This window comes from Ostrea edulis, chromosome 6 (assembly GCF_947568905.1).
Source record: "Ostrea edulis chromosome 6, xbOstEdul1.1, whole genome shotgun sequence".
NCBI lineage: Eukaryota > Metazoa > Mollusca > Bivalvia > Ostreida > Ostreidae > Ostrea > Ostrea edulis.
This window is the reverse complement of record NC_079169.1, coordinates 62,663,575-62,679,675: the sequence shown is the minus strand read 5'-3', so window position 1 is coordinate 62,679,675 and position 16,101 is coordinate 62,663,575. Positions and strand designations below refer to the sequence as shown.

Sequence of the window (16,101 nt, the reverse complement as noted above, 5' to 3'; positions counted from 1 at the left end):
CCTCGTTACGATAATCTTAAAAGGAAGACGCTGCAAATGATATGTGGAGGTCGATTTCGTCCACAGAAACGGAGGTATCGCTCACATTTGCCATACTGGTCTGTTTGAGACTGATGGGTTGTGACGTCACACGTCATTATGGCTAAATATAGTAAAACCGGAAGTTCAGCTGATTGGTTTCGGGCAGGTGCAAAAATAGCTAACTTTGATGGGGAATATCTCGGTATTGAATGTACGCACGATCATAATTTTTTATTCTTATATTTTCAAATGTATTTCTGAACCAATTTACCATTTTTGCACCCATGACTTCCGGGGCACTTTAACAAAAATATAGGAGTTTTGAAATTGGGGTGTCTGAAATTGAGTTAGCTATCTTGTGGAGAGAAAAAGAAGGGGGTGATCAGATACGAAACAAGTGTTTGTGGAAATAATGTAAAATTCAAATCTAGGCCATGGCTCAGGCTACTGGCTTTATGGCCTGGCCTATTAAAAATTATGGAAAAATAGCCCGACTGGTCTATTACATAAAAACTTTAAATATGTTACATTCAAGGTTGGCTGTCATTTAATGCAAACAATTGGTAAATGATAACTGATTCACTTTGTTTACAAATATAAAACCCATAGGCGTCGGAACCGGGGGGGGGGGACTAGGGACTAGCTTAGCCCCTCCCCCTCCACTTTTTTTTTTGCAAAGATAGACATAATGCCCCCCGCCCCCCAAACGACTTAGAAACTTTTTTGTTGGTTTAGCCCCCCCCCCCCCCCCCCCCCCACACACACACACTTTCCGACGTCTATGAAACCAGAATAGTTTTTGCGTGTTTTAGAATTCTTACCCAATGTACATATTAACGTATTTCAGTGACAGCAATGTAAAAATGGTGGGGAAGGGGCGCGAAAACGAAAATCAATCCCAATCAAAGCAAATATGTACAAGAGTTCTTGGTCTCGCACAAATAAATGTAACGTCCCTGGAGGTATTTGGTTACTAAATGGCATACACTGCTTATTTAAAGTAGACTCATGGAAAAAATCAGTCCAGTCATCTATATTGATGCTTACAACAATGTTCTACATCAAGTCTCTGATCAAACTACTTCAGCAGCATTTAGGCCAACCGGTTAATGTTGAGTGTGCTAGACACCCAAGTAGTCCCGAGTGTTAACTGGTCCTCCTATATGATTCTATAGTCTGTTTCCCAAAAGATACGATGTAGCGCGCGCCCTCTGTCGTCATAATGGTAGAACAATTTACAAATGTTGAATTGCGCAAATGCGAATGTCGAACTAACATCGGACGGATTACCAATACAAATTTACCACAACTTGCATAGATTTAACAAACTACAATGTGCAAATGCTCAACTACGGATGACGAAGATCCAATTTCAAATTTACATTGAATAAATAATGCATTCACTTGTTACGCATCTACACAAACATATATTCCATTTACATATTGAAACGTTCCGCACCGAGACCAATTGTAAAATTACTATAATTAATGGTCTCGATGGTTTCAAAGTGTGTGAGCCCTTCTGTACCTGGCTGAAATCAAGTAATGACAAAGAGGATTAAAAGTTCCTATAAAATTTATTAAGGTTAAGAGAAAAACACAAAGTCAAAATATGTTCTGTAAATTCCATGGGTTGATCTCGGGGTTGACCTTCTCCTATCTTGGGGGTGCTGACCGGATATTCCCTCAAATACACAGAATGTATGAAGGTGCTGACTACTATTAGAAGGTACACTGAGTGTATGAAGGTGTTGACTTCTTTTAGAAGGTACACTGAGTGTATGAAGGTGTTGACTTCTTTTAGAAGGTACACTGAGTGTATGAAGGTGTTGACTTCTATTAGAAGGTACACTGAGTGTATGAAGGTGTTGACTTCTTTTAGAAGGTACACTGAGTGTATGAAGGTGTTGACTACTATTAGAAGGTGCAAAACATTGACCAACAGGTTGATAACCTTCTGTGTAAACCAACAATTCTAAGTAGACGGCTATTAAATAAGTCCTTAATAGATATCAATCAATTCCAGAGAAGGTGTTGAATATTCTGTGGAGAAGGTGTAGTAAATAAGGGGATGGTGATGATGATGCTGATGCAGAAGGGTGATGCTAATTAAGATGTTTCATGAATGAAACATAATAACAAATATTTCCAACTAAACAATAAGGTGTTAAATATGTACCTTCTGACTGGGGATGTCGGGCTGAAAAAGTTGTTGTTGACTCATCTCTGGGGATGCGGTGACCGAAGTGCTGTAATCCAGTCGGGTTCGGCAATATATAGCCTGTTGACGTCACGTGACCCTGATCTCATAATTATTCATGAAGTAAAATGGCTGTCTGCAGAGTAAACCGTGCAAATATACTCTGCAGAGAAAACGGCTGATACGGATTATCGCCGATATTTAACATCATCAAGAGAGTAAAATGTAAGTTTTTGACACTTGTAGGTCTTGCCTAACATATTCTTATTGCATGATAAGACGTATTAAAACTAAAATCTCGATGAGATTTGAAGGTGCTGAGCACGTGCGTTTACGATGTTCGTCGAAGTATTCAACTGTCTGGGTTTGTTTAACTACGTTAATCTTCAACTTCTAATACCTTAAAATTGTATAATAATTGATAGGAATCTTCCATGTTGTAATCATACTCTTTAGATGATGTAGTTTGATGATTTAATACTCTTTTCGTATGAAAATAATACTGTGTTTGTACAGTACCGTACTAAAGTATTCACCGTATATAAACAACGGAGTGTAACTCATCAACTCAGCATGTAGGAGAATTAAACTATTTTACTGCAGTAATAGATATATTAGTATCATTACCACAAGTTCTATAAAATCTCTGATAATATCAATAACAATGCAATAATTAAATAAATATCTCAAACTAGTAACGATGCCATATAAGCCTATTCCTTCTATGAAATCTCTGATAACATCAACAACGATGCAATAAATTCCTAACAAATTCCTGGGGCATAACAATATTATGCAATTCAAATGACCAATATACCGTTATGCACTACAAATGTCAAGATAACGATTAACATTTTTCTATTTACATTGAACCGATGGCGCATTTAGGAACAACAAATACATAATTACAAAGATAGAATATTGAACCCTTTGGCTTTCCATAAAAACTAGCGTCCACCGTCCGTAAATCTAAATACCTGACTTTGGATACGTAGCTAGTATGACGTCATCTTTTCTGCATTCCAGATTCCGCATTTCTTCAAACCTTTTCTTGGCATCTTCAAGTAACGGAGGGAAGGGCGGTAACACCATACCATCGAACTCAGTGATAGCTGGTGGTTTAAAATCCCCATCACCTTTATTTTCCATGTCTATTCACTCGTGTGCTAGCTACAACTGACTAAGATTGATCTCTAGCAAGAACATAAATAACATAGTTCTGCTTTATGACATGGGGAATATTTGTTTTATCATTGCATGTTATCGTTTGTTTTTATGAGGCATGCTATAAAATCTTATCTTGTCCCATTGACTTGGGAAGGTCTCAAAATTGGCCTGGTTCCAATTTTGGCCTCTAATTTGGCTGCAACCTAAATTTTAGTCAGGCCTCAAAGGCCTCTAAATATTTTTCAGCCTCAACCAAAATATGTTTATTCAGAATTCTGATTGATTGATTTCCTTAATTTACTATTGGTTTTAATTTTTCAAAGTCATAACAGATTTTGTTGTTTTGTAAACCATGAACTAACATCAACCTGATTAATTTTATTGAATATTTATGGATCAGTTTATTGATAAAATGATTTTGTTTTCTCTTCCTAACTTAAGCACTAGTACCAAAATAGTATACCTAATGAAAGGATTGTCGTATTGGTTTTCTTTTTTTCAGTATTAGTGATTTATTTCATTTGATTTGTTGTTATTTCGGATTTCAAAAATTTCTGTTGAGCATCACTATCTGGTGCATCGTATAAGTTTTACATTATTAGTTTTAGTTTTTCAAAGTTGTAGAAGATAAATGGTGTGTTTCTGGGTTGGTTTATTTATTTATTTTTTATTTTTTTGTAAATGTGCACATTGAAAACTTGAAAACGTGAATGATCCACTTCGCTTAAATTACATTGACTTAAACAATTTACATAAGCTTAATGATGAATCATCACACTCTACACACTCAAGCACCGAGTGGTGTGTTGCTGGGCTGGATGGTATACTACCTTCACTCTCCTTGACAAGAACATTTAAGTATGACATCTAAATATAACAATACTACCATAAATCATTCAGATAAAAATACAACTGTAATCAATTTACGATGTTCATATCTGTTTAAACTATTTGAAACAATCTGAAAATGAGATGGGATCATGAATAAAATTATCCAATGATAATGTTTTGCTCAGTTACACTACATGTACCACTGTAATGGGATATCAGATTAGTTACTACATAATATAACACAGAATTCTACAGCACAGTTCCTGACAGGAAGTCAAGGTTGAGGTCAATCTATGATATACGGGTTTTAAATGTTTTGCACAGAATTTTAAACCACAACCTCTATTTCCAATGATTAACAGAATGAAAGATAATACTGAATTTATTTCAAAAATTCCTAAATTCAGAGAACCTCGGTCATTCAAATGGCGACAGAATTTCAACTTTATCACGAATTCTGTCGACGATTATGCCAGACGATGAGCTAAATACGAACAGGAATGGATTTAAAGTATAAGAGGGGTATTAAAATTACGTAATAGATACACTGTTCGATGTCTTCACCTTTCATAAATAAAAAACAAAAGTGCGTACCATCCATCCTTCTGTCTTTACACACTAGAAGTGATAAAAAATAGATAGGTTACTTAAGGAATATGTTTTGGTTCCTGCTGACAAAGTTTATACAACTTTCTTTGTAAGGCTCATCATTGCAACTGTATTTAAACGAACTTGGAGTTAAACCACATTTGGTAATCGTTTTTATACTCCAATTACCCTTTCAAAAGATGAAATTCTTTCACATTCATGCTATAGTTTTAACCACATCTAATATTCCAGTAAATGGGATAAATGAATATGAGTTACCGTGCCTATACTGGATTCCTAAACTTCATAAAAACCTCTACAAAGATATATTGCTGGATCCAGTAAATATTCTACCAAACCCCCATTTTTGCTCCTTATGAAAATATTAACAGCTGGGAAGGAGAATTTTCAAACTTATTGCGCCACAGTATATACCAGAAGTGGTGTAAATCAAATGTGGATTACTGGCATTTGAGACACACAGTACGTTTGAAGTTTCTCCTTCATAACTGTTGATATTTTCGTGAGTAGCAAAAATAGGGGCTTGGAAGAACATTTACTGGATCCAGCAATGTATCATTGTTAGTGTTTTTATGAAGTTTAAGAATCCAGTATAGGTACGGTAACTCGTATTCATTCGACCCATTGACTGGGATATTAAATGTGTCTAAAACTGTAGCATGGTTTTGAAGAATTTCATCTTTTGAAAGGGCAGTTGGAGTATAAGTACGATTACCAAAAGAGGAATTAATGCAGATTTAGACAAGTGCAGGAAGGTTGCTTTTATTTTACTTTCAGGTTGTGTAAGAGAAAGAGCACGGTATGACAGAAAGTGTTCACTTGAGATATTTCTGTTCTAGGATTTTAAAGAAGACTCGCAGTGGTGCCATGATATGAACATGATTGTTCGCGCGTTGAAAGCAGCTTCATTCATGGCTGCGATGGCTGTTGCCTGGAAACAACAGGCTATCATCAACATAAAGTATTTGGGCCTGTAGCTCTTTCTTCATTTCTTGGTTCCCAATATATGGATGAAAGATTCTCGAGAGGGACATTAAACAATATACAATCAATCAATCAATCAATGGCTCCCAATATCAAAGTCATCGTATGAATTTATCATGTTACAGAAGTTGCCGTTTTTTGTCCTAATTGCAGACGGTATTTAAAATGAAACAACTCAACGGAAGGTTTAATGTTTTGTTTATTGCTGAAATTCTTGTCTGTTTAGAAAATAAACTCTGTATAAATATTCTGATGCGTTTTTTGAACATTTTGTTTCTGTTATGATGTCATTGCAGAGGCAGATCCAGGATTTTCAAAAAAGGGAGGGACATTTGAAAGTCAGATAGGATTATTAGCCAAATTATTCAGCCATTTTGGGTGCCAATCTGCAATTTTACTCACACTATTTCAAAAAATTTTGATGTTCGCGTGAAAACAACGCAAAGACATTTTATGAGAAATTTATACATTAACTTTTGTTCTTCTGTTTCAATTTCATTCCGTTGTTTTTGGTGCGGATATATCTAAATTTCATCATATGTTGTTTTGACGAAAAAACATGGTTTCCGGGAAAATATGACGAACTTAGTCTGGGATATTTTGGTTACCAATGTAAAAATAAGATTAAATAGATCCCTATTGAGAGGACAAAAACTTGTATCTCAATGCAATATTAAAATTATAAACATTCGGTTTCTTTGAAATATGAAAAATATGTTGGGCACATGTGGTAGCTTATTGCCCTTGGCTCTTTGTGGTGAAAGTGGGGCTCTAAATATGCCACTGCATTGCGTAAGCAAGAAGCCAGGTGAAAGTACCTACCTTTTGAAGCATTCATGGACAAGAAAGACTGATCACGTGAGCGAATTGATCTTATAAAACATGAATGTCAATATATTCTATCTAGTGATCAGTCATTCAAAAAATTACTTGCTTAAACAATCTGATTCTACGCACAATTACTCTGAAGTTGATATAAATATATGTTGGGGTTTCTCATTGATAATATTTTCGTAGTCTTTGTTGATCAGATCTTTCAACATTCTGTTCGAATTACCATGGACACGAATTGTGCTCCTTTCTCAGCTCACTTGGTTTTATATTCTTATGAGGTATAATTATTCAAAGGCTTCGACTTGAGAAGAAAAATCTCTTTAGCTGTAGCCTTCAACTCAACATTTAGATTTATCAACGACGTTTTATTTATTAGCAATACTCATCTTCATTCATATGTCGCTTCGATATATCCCCGTGAACTTGAAATAAAAGACAGCACAGAATGTTCCATATCTGTTACATACTGAGATATATTACTTAACATATATGTTAACGACAAGCTCCTGTGATTTCTGCTAGTATTTTTTTTGCGGAATGAATTCTCTGGTTTCTACATTTAATAATTCCAATGTTTTACGGAATCAGGTACCAATGATTTTTTGAATAACTCCAGTACTACATCTTGTAATATAGCATTGTTCTTTGTTTCTCGTATTGTAGTGGAAAGCAGTCTCATGTTCATTTGCAATAATACCAGTTAAGTAGTCCGGGACGCTACCATTGCAAATGTTGAACATAGAAGTTATTTTTGTGATATAATGTTTACTTTGTAAACTTTTACCAGCATGCTTCTGACTAAAGGGATCCACAAGATGCAAAGATAACACGACCAGTAACAATTCTAGCTGCACATAACTACTTTTTCAAGCTATCAATATCGTGAAGAGTACAGCCATCCCAAACAGTTGAAGCATATTCAAATACAGTTGTGTGACGTAATTATTGTTCTCCCCTATACGTCTTTTCTTTTGTTCGTTGTGGTATTTTGATAGTAGTACGTACGTAAAAGGGTGAAGCTAACGAACAATGATCAATCACATAAATTCCATTAATAAATACAACATTTAGAGTAGGGTAATCACGGATCCTGGACACACCAGAGATGGGACCAGGTGCCTAGGAGGAGTAAGCAACCCTGTTGACCGGTTACAACCACCGTGGGCTCTAAATTGTGATCAGTAAATTGAGTAACCCGTAATAACAATCGAAAACTTAACAAATCCTGTTTAGATTAAACAACAGCGATTGTTACAATGTGTTCACTGACAATACACAAGAGTTCTTGTAATCACGACCATAAATCTTCACAACTCATGGTCGTATAATTGACGAGTGGTAAGGAGGAAAAGAATCCACAATGCATTTATTCGTAATAATCAATGTCTGTTCACAATGTGAAATTCTAAACTTCGTCAAATGCTACATTTTGTCTTCTTTTTAAAATTGATGAAATTTGCCTGAATCTTTTCACAATAGCTTTAATTCGAACGATACAATGCAACACATTTATTCATTCATATTGTACTCGGATTTTAGAATCTTTCATTTCTTCCTGGAACTTTGAGTCAAACTGTTCATTCATAGCTACCGTAAAATGGTTCTTCCAATCGCCAATTTCCCCTGAAATAGAACATATGAAATGTGAGAATAAAGCATATTGAAGCCTACATCTAAACCTTTTTACACTGAAATTGGACATTTCAATAGTCTTAATGAAAAAAGCTTCATGGAAAGAAATATGATATCTTGTCGTGGCCTTCAATTAATAGTTGTATCGAGTTATCTTGAAGTTAATTCTTCACTCGTGTTCTATATAAATGGTAGAATTTTATAGATACAATCACTTTTTCTTTTGTTTACCTTGTTACATGCTTCGATGGCGCCATATTTTCACTTTCTATTTATGGAGCGCCACCTGTATAATTTATTCATGTGAACCCAGGTCACCGTATCGTCTGTATAAGTCACGTTTCACATTGACTGAATCTAAGTAAAAACATTTATTTTTACGTAAATTATGGTTAATATGTGTGCATTGAGGATGTAAATGTTCCGTGCACATGGTATTTTTACAATTATAATTGTTTATACATGTTAAAGTTAATAGTGTTTATCGGTGAAGTTTGTCAACAGTAGAGTTTCCCGTTGAGTTACTATAGGCGAGCGTGCGTTGCCCCGTTGGTTTCTGTAGGGTATATAAGTAAACGCAACGTTCAACGGAGAGACTCCTCCACTTTTATTTGAACAGATAGGTCACGTTATTTTATTTGAGGTAAATTATAAGTTTCATAGTAATTTTGAACTGAAGTAAAGTGGATTATTCCCAATTTATTTCAAGTAATTGATTTAATATTACAAATTGATTGGGTTATTCCTGATTTATTTGTAATAAATCCAGATATTAGGAATTCTAGTTAAAGTTTAACTTTACAGTTACCAAATTTCTAGTATAACAGTAGAACTGGGTCATTCCTAGATTACTGTTTAGTAAACACTTTTAGGTTAGATAGGAAAACTAATTTGGGTAATTCCTGAATTTCAGTTTAAGTGATTTTTATTATTTTAATTCTATTAAGAAACTTGTAGGTTATGTATGTATATATATATATATATATATATATATATATATATATATATATATATATAGGTAGATATCAGGTTATTCTAGGTTATTAAAAGTCACTTAAAGTCCCTTTATAGTAGAAGGTTGTGCTACCATTTCATATACTAAGGTGATTCCTAGGTATATCACAAGTTATTGTGTGTATGTTATATAAAGTATCATTCTTTATTTCACCTTTATTGAGGAGTTCATTTTATTTTTACATATAGCATAAAAGAATGCACATTCAGAGTTATATACATAATCCGGTTATTCCAGATTCTGCATAATTCAAAATTGAGTTATTCTCCACCAAACATACATTGTTTCTCAAGATTCGACCGGGTTATTCCCAGTTGAATCACCTATTCGTAAATTCCACTGGGTCATTCCCGTCGAATGGTCTGGGGAGATCGAGGGAACCCCACTAGACCGTTACAATATATCGTCGACGTTTTATCTATTATTACATTGATTATTTTCATTAATGACCATATGCCGATTGGATATATCTCACTGAACTTGAAAAGACACCACAGAGTCTTCAACATCTCTTTCCTATTCGAATAATTTATTGAACATAGATGTTAAAGGGACTGATTCACGATTTTCCCCAAAATTTTGTTTTTCACTTTTGATAATCAGAATCTACTGTCAAATGTGTTTAAAAAGATTTCACACAAAAATTAAGGTTATACATTATCATAGAAGCTCATTTTAGAGAGTTCATTTTTTGTTTTGTAAACAAAGATTGCGGTATGTTTTTGTTTACGAAATTTTCAAAAGAAATTGTTATCGATCTAAGTTTATTATATCTTTCACATTTCAAGCATTCTTCGGGTAAAATGTGTCATCTGAAAGTTAAAATTTGTGACTATGCAAAATTTAGATGCTTTATATTACAAAATTAACATTTCACTGGTGTGTTTGTATACATGAAAAGACTCGAGTCTTTGTTTACATAACACAGATTTAAGGCTAAAATATTGCTTTTATTTTTGCATTCAGAAGGTCAAAATGTTGGCTGTCAACATTAAATGAGTTATATTCTTAATGTTTCACATAAAAAATAAAAAAATATTTTGATCAAAAATCGTGAACCAGTCCCTTTAACGACAAGCTAACAACTCCCCTTTATGACAAACGGAATAACTTCAGCTTTTCTATCATCAACTTTCCATATTTATGTAATAATTCGATTATCACCAGCATCTGATAATTATTTACATCTCTCAACTTATTCGATACACGAGAGCATGTTCTGCAAATGAACAATTTTGAAATCGATGCAGCTTGCTGACAAATAAGTTGATGTTACAGTGTCTTTTAGGCCCATCTTTAATACTAATCATGACTAAGGACCACTTCATTTACTTGAACATGGCGGATTGACCGGTCAACAGGGGATGTTTACCTCTCCTAAGCACCTGTCCCCACCTCTCGTGTGTCCAGGGGTCCGTGTTCGCCCTATTCTTAATTTTGTATTCTTTGTTGGATTGATGATCACTGTTCTTATCTTCACTCTTTAATTTCTCTCATGTTGTAAATGTTCTTTGTTATTAGGTATGAAATTATATATATTTCATACACCACTACATATCTCTTACCTTTTCTATATACTTTGAGAGCAAATTGTTCAGCTTTAGGATGCAATTTTGAGACATTTGAATGATCTTTCAATGTTGCATTGGCTTCTTTGAGTTTCTTGAAGCTACATTTATCAGCTATTTCAGTTACAACTTCGTCGTTTACATCAACGTCCAAATATCTGGCTAGTCGGTTAATCTCTTGTATTGTATTCTAGATTTTTAAAAACAAAATTCGAGAATATAACTGCTTACTTATGTTTGCATATACATGTACCAAGTGACATCGTGGTTTTACGGATTGAAACACAATTACGAAACTTGTACAATTCAACAAAGAAAATTATGTAATTGAAGATAATGGAAATAATTGATATGGATAGTCGAGATTCAGAATTGAATACCTTTTTCAAACTCTCATACTGTACTGTGAAAATAGCACTACAGGTATCGTTTGCCTCTGCTTGTTCGAATTCCTTTTCATACGCAAACCAGCCGCCCATAACTTGACCTGATCAAACAAAAGAATTATGTTTTATCTTTAAAATTAAATGTTTCGCTATATATATATATATATATATATATATATATATATATATATATCAGAACCTTCTGGAATTGAATGGAAAATATAAAAAGAAAAGTAATTATACATGTACATACGCAAATATTTGATAACTTTAAACCAAACATTAATTCAGATAGAAATCAAGGGTGTTTAAAACCCTATGTACCGTTGCAGACTGAGTAGAAACGTATGGTAAAATTAATCAGTATGTGTATCAGAATACAGCAGCCAATCAAAGACAAAAGTATTTAGCTTGAAATTTCAATTAGTTTTAAAGGTTCTACATTTGCAAAATAATTAGCGAAATGTCAACGATATAGCTATTTATATAAAAAAAAAATTCGAACATATGCCACCCAACAGAGGGGTCAATATATTTGAAAAAGAAACAGCACTTTCGTTAGGTGAAGATTATACATGCATGTGTATAGTTTATTGGTGTTTTAGTTTGGTAACTGGATATGCATATATATATGTTTTGGACCCAAGCTTGAGATTGAAAAAAAGTAGACAGACAAACATATAGTTGAAGAACTACAACATAAGCTTGCACACAACTACTTAAAATTGTATTTTACCTGATCCATTGTACATATTTTCACAGAATGTTTTGAAGTAGGGAACTTCTCCAAATTCTTTAGCATTGTCAAAATGATGATACAAAGACACAACAACATCTTTGGGATTCCTCAGGACGTGGATAATCTTTCCGCCATTTTCTATGTGCTGTTTTGGGAGCCATCTGTAGGGAGCATGCGTATTAAGTGGCCTTGGAGAGGAAACGTTGTCCACGATGCTTATGTCTGGTACGGCTTCCAAAAACAAAAACTCTTTGGTTTCCTTCGAATATTCGGCTTTGTTTTTGAGTAACATGCAGACAATTTCCCAAACCCAGTGAGTACCTGTAAAAACAGAGGATGATTTGTTTTATCCTCTGCTGTGACAGAACTTCAGTAGGACAGTTAGTATCTACGTGGCCAATGTTATTTGTTCTTTAAAATAACTGATGCCCCGAAAGATATACAAAGTATACCCTGTGTTTAAATGTTTTAATCCACTTATTCATAGAATATCTTTATTTCTATAACAAAAGCAGTCAATTGTAGTCGATCAATAATCGTGCCCCTCTCCCTTAAGTCATTTGAATACTTTTCATACCACCATCTTCAAATTTAAAGTTGTATGGTCGGAATTAAAAAAAACACCTTGTAAAATCACTGTTAAATCGCATGTATGTATTTATCATGCTGCAAGATATGTCATACATTTTTTCACCTTTTTTTAACTAAACTTATTTGGTTTTGAATCGGTGTTTAAAAATAATTGTCACTCGCTCATTTCTAATGCATATTCAGAAGATAAAACAAATGTCCATTTCAGAAGATCATCGGTGGTCTTATCTGGGTAAAGCTGCGTTTTTGTTACTACATATATTTTAAACATATGGCACGGCACGTGCCATATGTTTAAAAGAAATAAAACTATCAATTACTTCTTCGTAATTCATTGTTTTTCGCTCTTTCAAACCTAACTTTAGACAGTTGCCTTCGCGTTATATACATATACATCATGTTGGGATTCTCCTCATGCGCGTGAAGTTATTTATAGACGCCTAACAGAACTGAATGGTTTTATGGATTCCCACTATATTTACTATTTAAATAATTTTCTCGCTGTTTTCTTTTACATGCAAATGATTTTAATCATGCAATTAAGAGAAAGTTAATTGCTTTAAAAACTAATTCAGCTGCATTAAAGTAATTCTGTACGCTTTGAAAAAACAATGATACTAACATTACAGCTTTGAAATTCAACAACTTTTATTTCTGCACAGTATTAAGCTGAAATCATTTATTGTTCTCTTGAAACTCAGTATATCAAAGATAGGGTATTTTCTGGATTATGTTACTAAGGATAAAACACCACTACCAAAACTATCGTCCACCGTCCGTAAATCTAAATACCTGACTTTGGATACGTAGCTAGTATGACGTCATCTTTTCTGCATTCTAGATTCCGCATTTCTTGAAACCTTTTCTTGGCATCTTCAAGTAACGGAGGGAAAGGTGGTAATATCATATCATCGAACTCAATGATAGCTGGTGGTTCACCGTTGTTTTCCATGTCTATTCACTCGTGTGCTAGCTACAACTGACTAAGATTCATCTCTAGCAAGAACATATAAATAACATCGTTCTACTTTACGACATGGTGAATTTTGTGCTTAATCATTGCATGTTATCATTTGTTCCATTTTATGTTCTTGGGTTTCATCATCGGGAGTAATATTTATCAGTATTTCTCATGATATGGGGTTAATTAAGTGCAGGAAAGCATTCATTTGCGATGGTCGCAACATTGATGATATCGAAAGTAGAATTACGGTAACTGTAATTATCAAGACAATGGACTAATACTTAGGAAGTATAAGTCTAGCATATAAATGAATTATTAAGGTCTTTCGTCCTCTACAGAAGACCTTATAGTTATTCTTCGGATTCTTTTTTTCTTTCTCTATTATTATTTTTTTTTCTTACTTGAGTACTCAAATACGCGTGAACAAATTTTCATGAAATTTTCAGGGATGGTAGATATTGATCTCGCTTAGAGAAAAATTCAGTGTGACTTGATTACGTCACTCCTGGTCCGAGATATTGCTGACATTTTCAGCGATTGTAGACGAGGTGTATCTATGCTTAAGTTAAGAATTTCATTGATATTAATCAACGTCGACGCTCGCCTGGGTGCCAAAATTGAGCTAAAAAGCGCCAGATTATTTCGCATGTTTTAAATTTTAACTCGATCTTTACTCGAAAATATTTTGTTAAGACATATAGAACAAAGGTTGTATAATTTAGTGAGATTTTTTAAACAATATCAAGAAATAGGCCCGCGGGCCTCAAGGCTTGTCTGAACAGTCGAATTGGTGTTCCAATCAATAACTTTTTTCTCGACAAACTTTTGATAAGACATGTAGAACAAAAGTTGTTCAGCGCAACGAGATCTATCTAACAATATCATGAAGAATTTTGACTTCGTTACTTAGAATGTTTCCAAACCTAAATCAAATAAAGATTCTCGATGAAATAATTCACTGTGACAAAGAAATCCACGAAAAGGGAGATTTTGATTTGAATGTCGTATAGGTCAAATCAACAGAATTCTCTTTCCCATGGAAATTATTAGCGGGCATCAGAGAAACAACAAAGACGCGTCAGCGCCGTCGTGCTGGGTAGAAAACTCATTATCCAAGAAAGTCGGGAAATGTCGATAAAACAGCAAAATTATCTTTTGCGATTTGATGCGGAATGAGTGTATCCGATTAATTGTGTATTTGTTTCTACGATACATGTTTGGAAGTGAAATGTTCTTGCTTAGTGAAATTTCAGGTATGAAAAGTTATACCACATCGGTTGACTAGGGGTGCTCGCTTTACGACCAGGAAGCTCGTGTTCGATTCTTGATCTTTTATTTGCGACCATTAATGCTGTGACTTACGAAGTGATTTGAGAATCGCAAACTCTGTTAATGGAGTCAGTAAAACGGATGTTTGACATCAACAGTCGCAAATAACAAATGGGAAAATAATTATTCCTATTCTTATGCAATTTATGCATTTTGCTTGATGTGTACGTCTTACTTCGTTGAGTTTTGCTCTTTTTTTTGTTGTTGCTATATATGCTTGCCGTTACGTTTTTGCGTCATTCTATTATAGCGTCACAATGGAAAGTTTTCTGTCTTGTTTTAAAATACTTGCTTCAAACATTGGTGCAGTAGCCAATCAAAATGCAGATTTTAAATAACCCAGCTGCATTTGAATTGATAGTGACTGTTTCTTCTTTCTTCGCCGAGTGCTCAGCAGTAACATTGGGATCCGATATGACCTTTGAGACGGAGGTTCTGTGTCACGGTGTTGGCACAATAAAGAACACTCACTGCTACGATATTCAACACCATGTTAGGTGAAAATTTCTCGAATGCAACATAAAACAATAATCCTCTGAATCAGTCAAGCACATGCATGAAAGACTACGGGCAGGACAAATTGCACATCACGACATTTTGTCGTCTGGTCTTTGTCCCATGCAGTGCCAGCACAACAGATTTAGAGTGGTGTGATCTTACTTCTAGCTTTGAATAAGGAAGAAGTAGAATTTTTTTATCATTATCATATTGGGAAATATGATTTATGTACTTGAAAGAATTTAGTATTCTTATACATGTACATCAATCATGTTTAATTTCACATGAATTAAGAAGGAAGAAAATACTATTGATGTTTTCATGTTTATTATGATTTATGTATGACCGATATTACTGATGTAAAACTTATAAGGTACCAATTTTGATGCACCAGATGCACATTTCGACAAATCATGTCTCTTCAGTGATGTTCAACCGAATTTTTTTAAAATCCGAAATAACAATAAACTTGTAAGAGCTATTTTAGGGAAATACAGAGTGCCAAAAAAAACCCCAAACAACCTGGAGTCAAATTCGTCTAAGGATAAGAGCTATGATCTAATGTTTTCTGAAAATATCAAAGAATCATCAAATGCAATGATACTGATTTTAAAATTCAACCATTTTGATTAATTAATTTTGTGGAGGAATTTTGCAACGCACTTGATAATCTTCAGTCATCACTTACAGTTTTTATACCTTTCATACACAAGTTAAACAGGCCTGTGATGGG

General features: G+C 34.2%; 2 protein-coding genes and 2 long non-coding RNA genes across 5 annotated transcripts in view; 1 reads left to right on the top strand and 3 right to left on the bottom strand.

Annotated features, from left to right (window-relative positions):
- LOC130046478 (sulfotransferase 1E1-like) overlaps positions 1 to 3,574 on the bottom strand; it is a 39,053-nt gene extending 35,479 nt beyond the window's left edge. Inside the window, exon 1 of the mRNA XM_056140343.1 lies at positions 3,199 to 3,574. Coding sequence (XP_055996318.1) covers positions 3,199 to 3,370 — 172 coding nt within the window. The 5' untranslated portion in view covers positions 3,371 to 3,574. The remainder of the gene's footprint in view (positions 1 to 3,198) is intronic.
- LOC130046888 (uncharacterized) overlaps positions 1 to 16,101 on the bottom strand; it is a 146,618-nt gene that overhangs the window by 39,113 nt on the left and 91,404 nt on the right. The window lies entirely within an intron of this gene.
- Positions 1,245 to 6,060, top strand: LOC125648010 (uncharacterized). Of its 2 annotated transcripts, none has more exons than XR_007360171.2 (2): positions 1,245 to 2,446; positions 5,668 to 6,060. It is a non-coding gene; the product is annotated as an uncharacterized LOC125648010 (long non-coding RNA). The 2 variants fall into 2 exon arrangements; XR_007360172.2 differs by having other exon boundaries at positions 5,606 to 6,060.
- On the bottom strand, positions 8,037 to 13,597 carry LOC130046887 (sulfotransferase 1E1-like). The gene is made up of 5 exons (XM_056140345.1): positions 13,370 to 13,597; positions 11,984 to 12,307; positions 11,242 to 11,348; positions 10,859 to 11,051; positions 8,037 to 8,269 (listed from the first exon to the last, which is right to left on the bottom strand). The coding sequence occupies exons 1-5, from the start codon at positions 13,527 to 13,529 to the stop codon at positions 8,160 to 8,162; spliced, it is 894 nt and encodes a 297-aa protein (XP_055996320.1). The 5' UTR covers positions 13,530 to 13,597; the 3' UTR covers positions 8,037 to 8,159.

Bases quoted from the DNA above. Each gene is read 5' to 3' on its own strand.
- LOC130046887 (XM_056140345.1), bottom strand. From the start codon at position 13,529: ATGGAAAACAACGGTGAACCACCAGCTATCATTGAGTTCGATGATATG. The intron at 11,349-11,983 runs GTAAAATACAAT...TTGTTTGATCAG, and splicing joins AAATATGTACAATGGATCAG to GTCAAGTTATGGGCGGCTGG. The intron at 11,052-11,241 runs GTATTCAATTCT...TTAAAAATCTAG, and splicing joins AGTATGAGAGTTTGAAAAAG to AATACAATACAAGAGATTAA.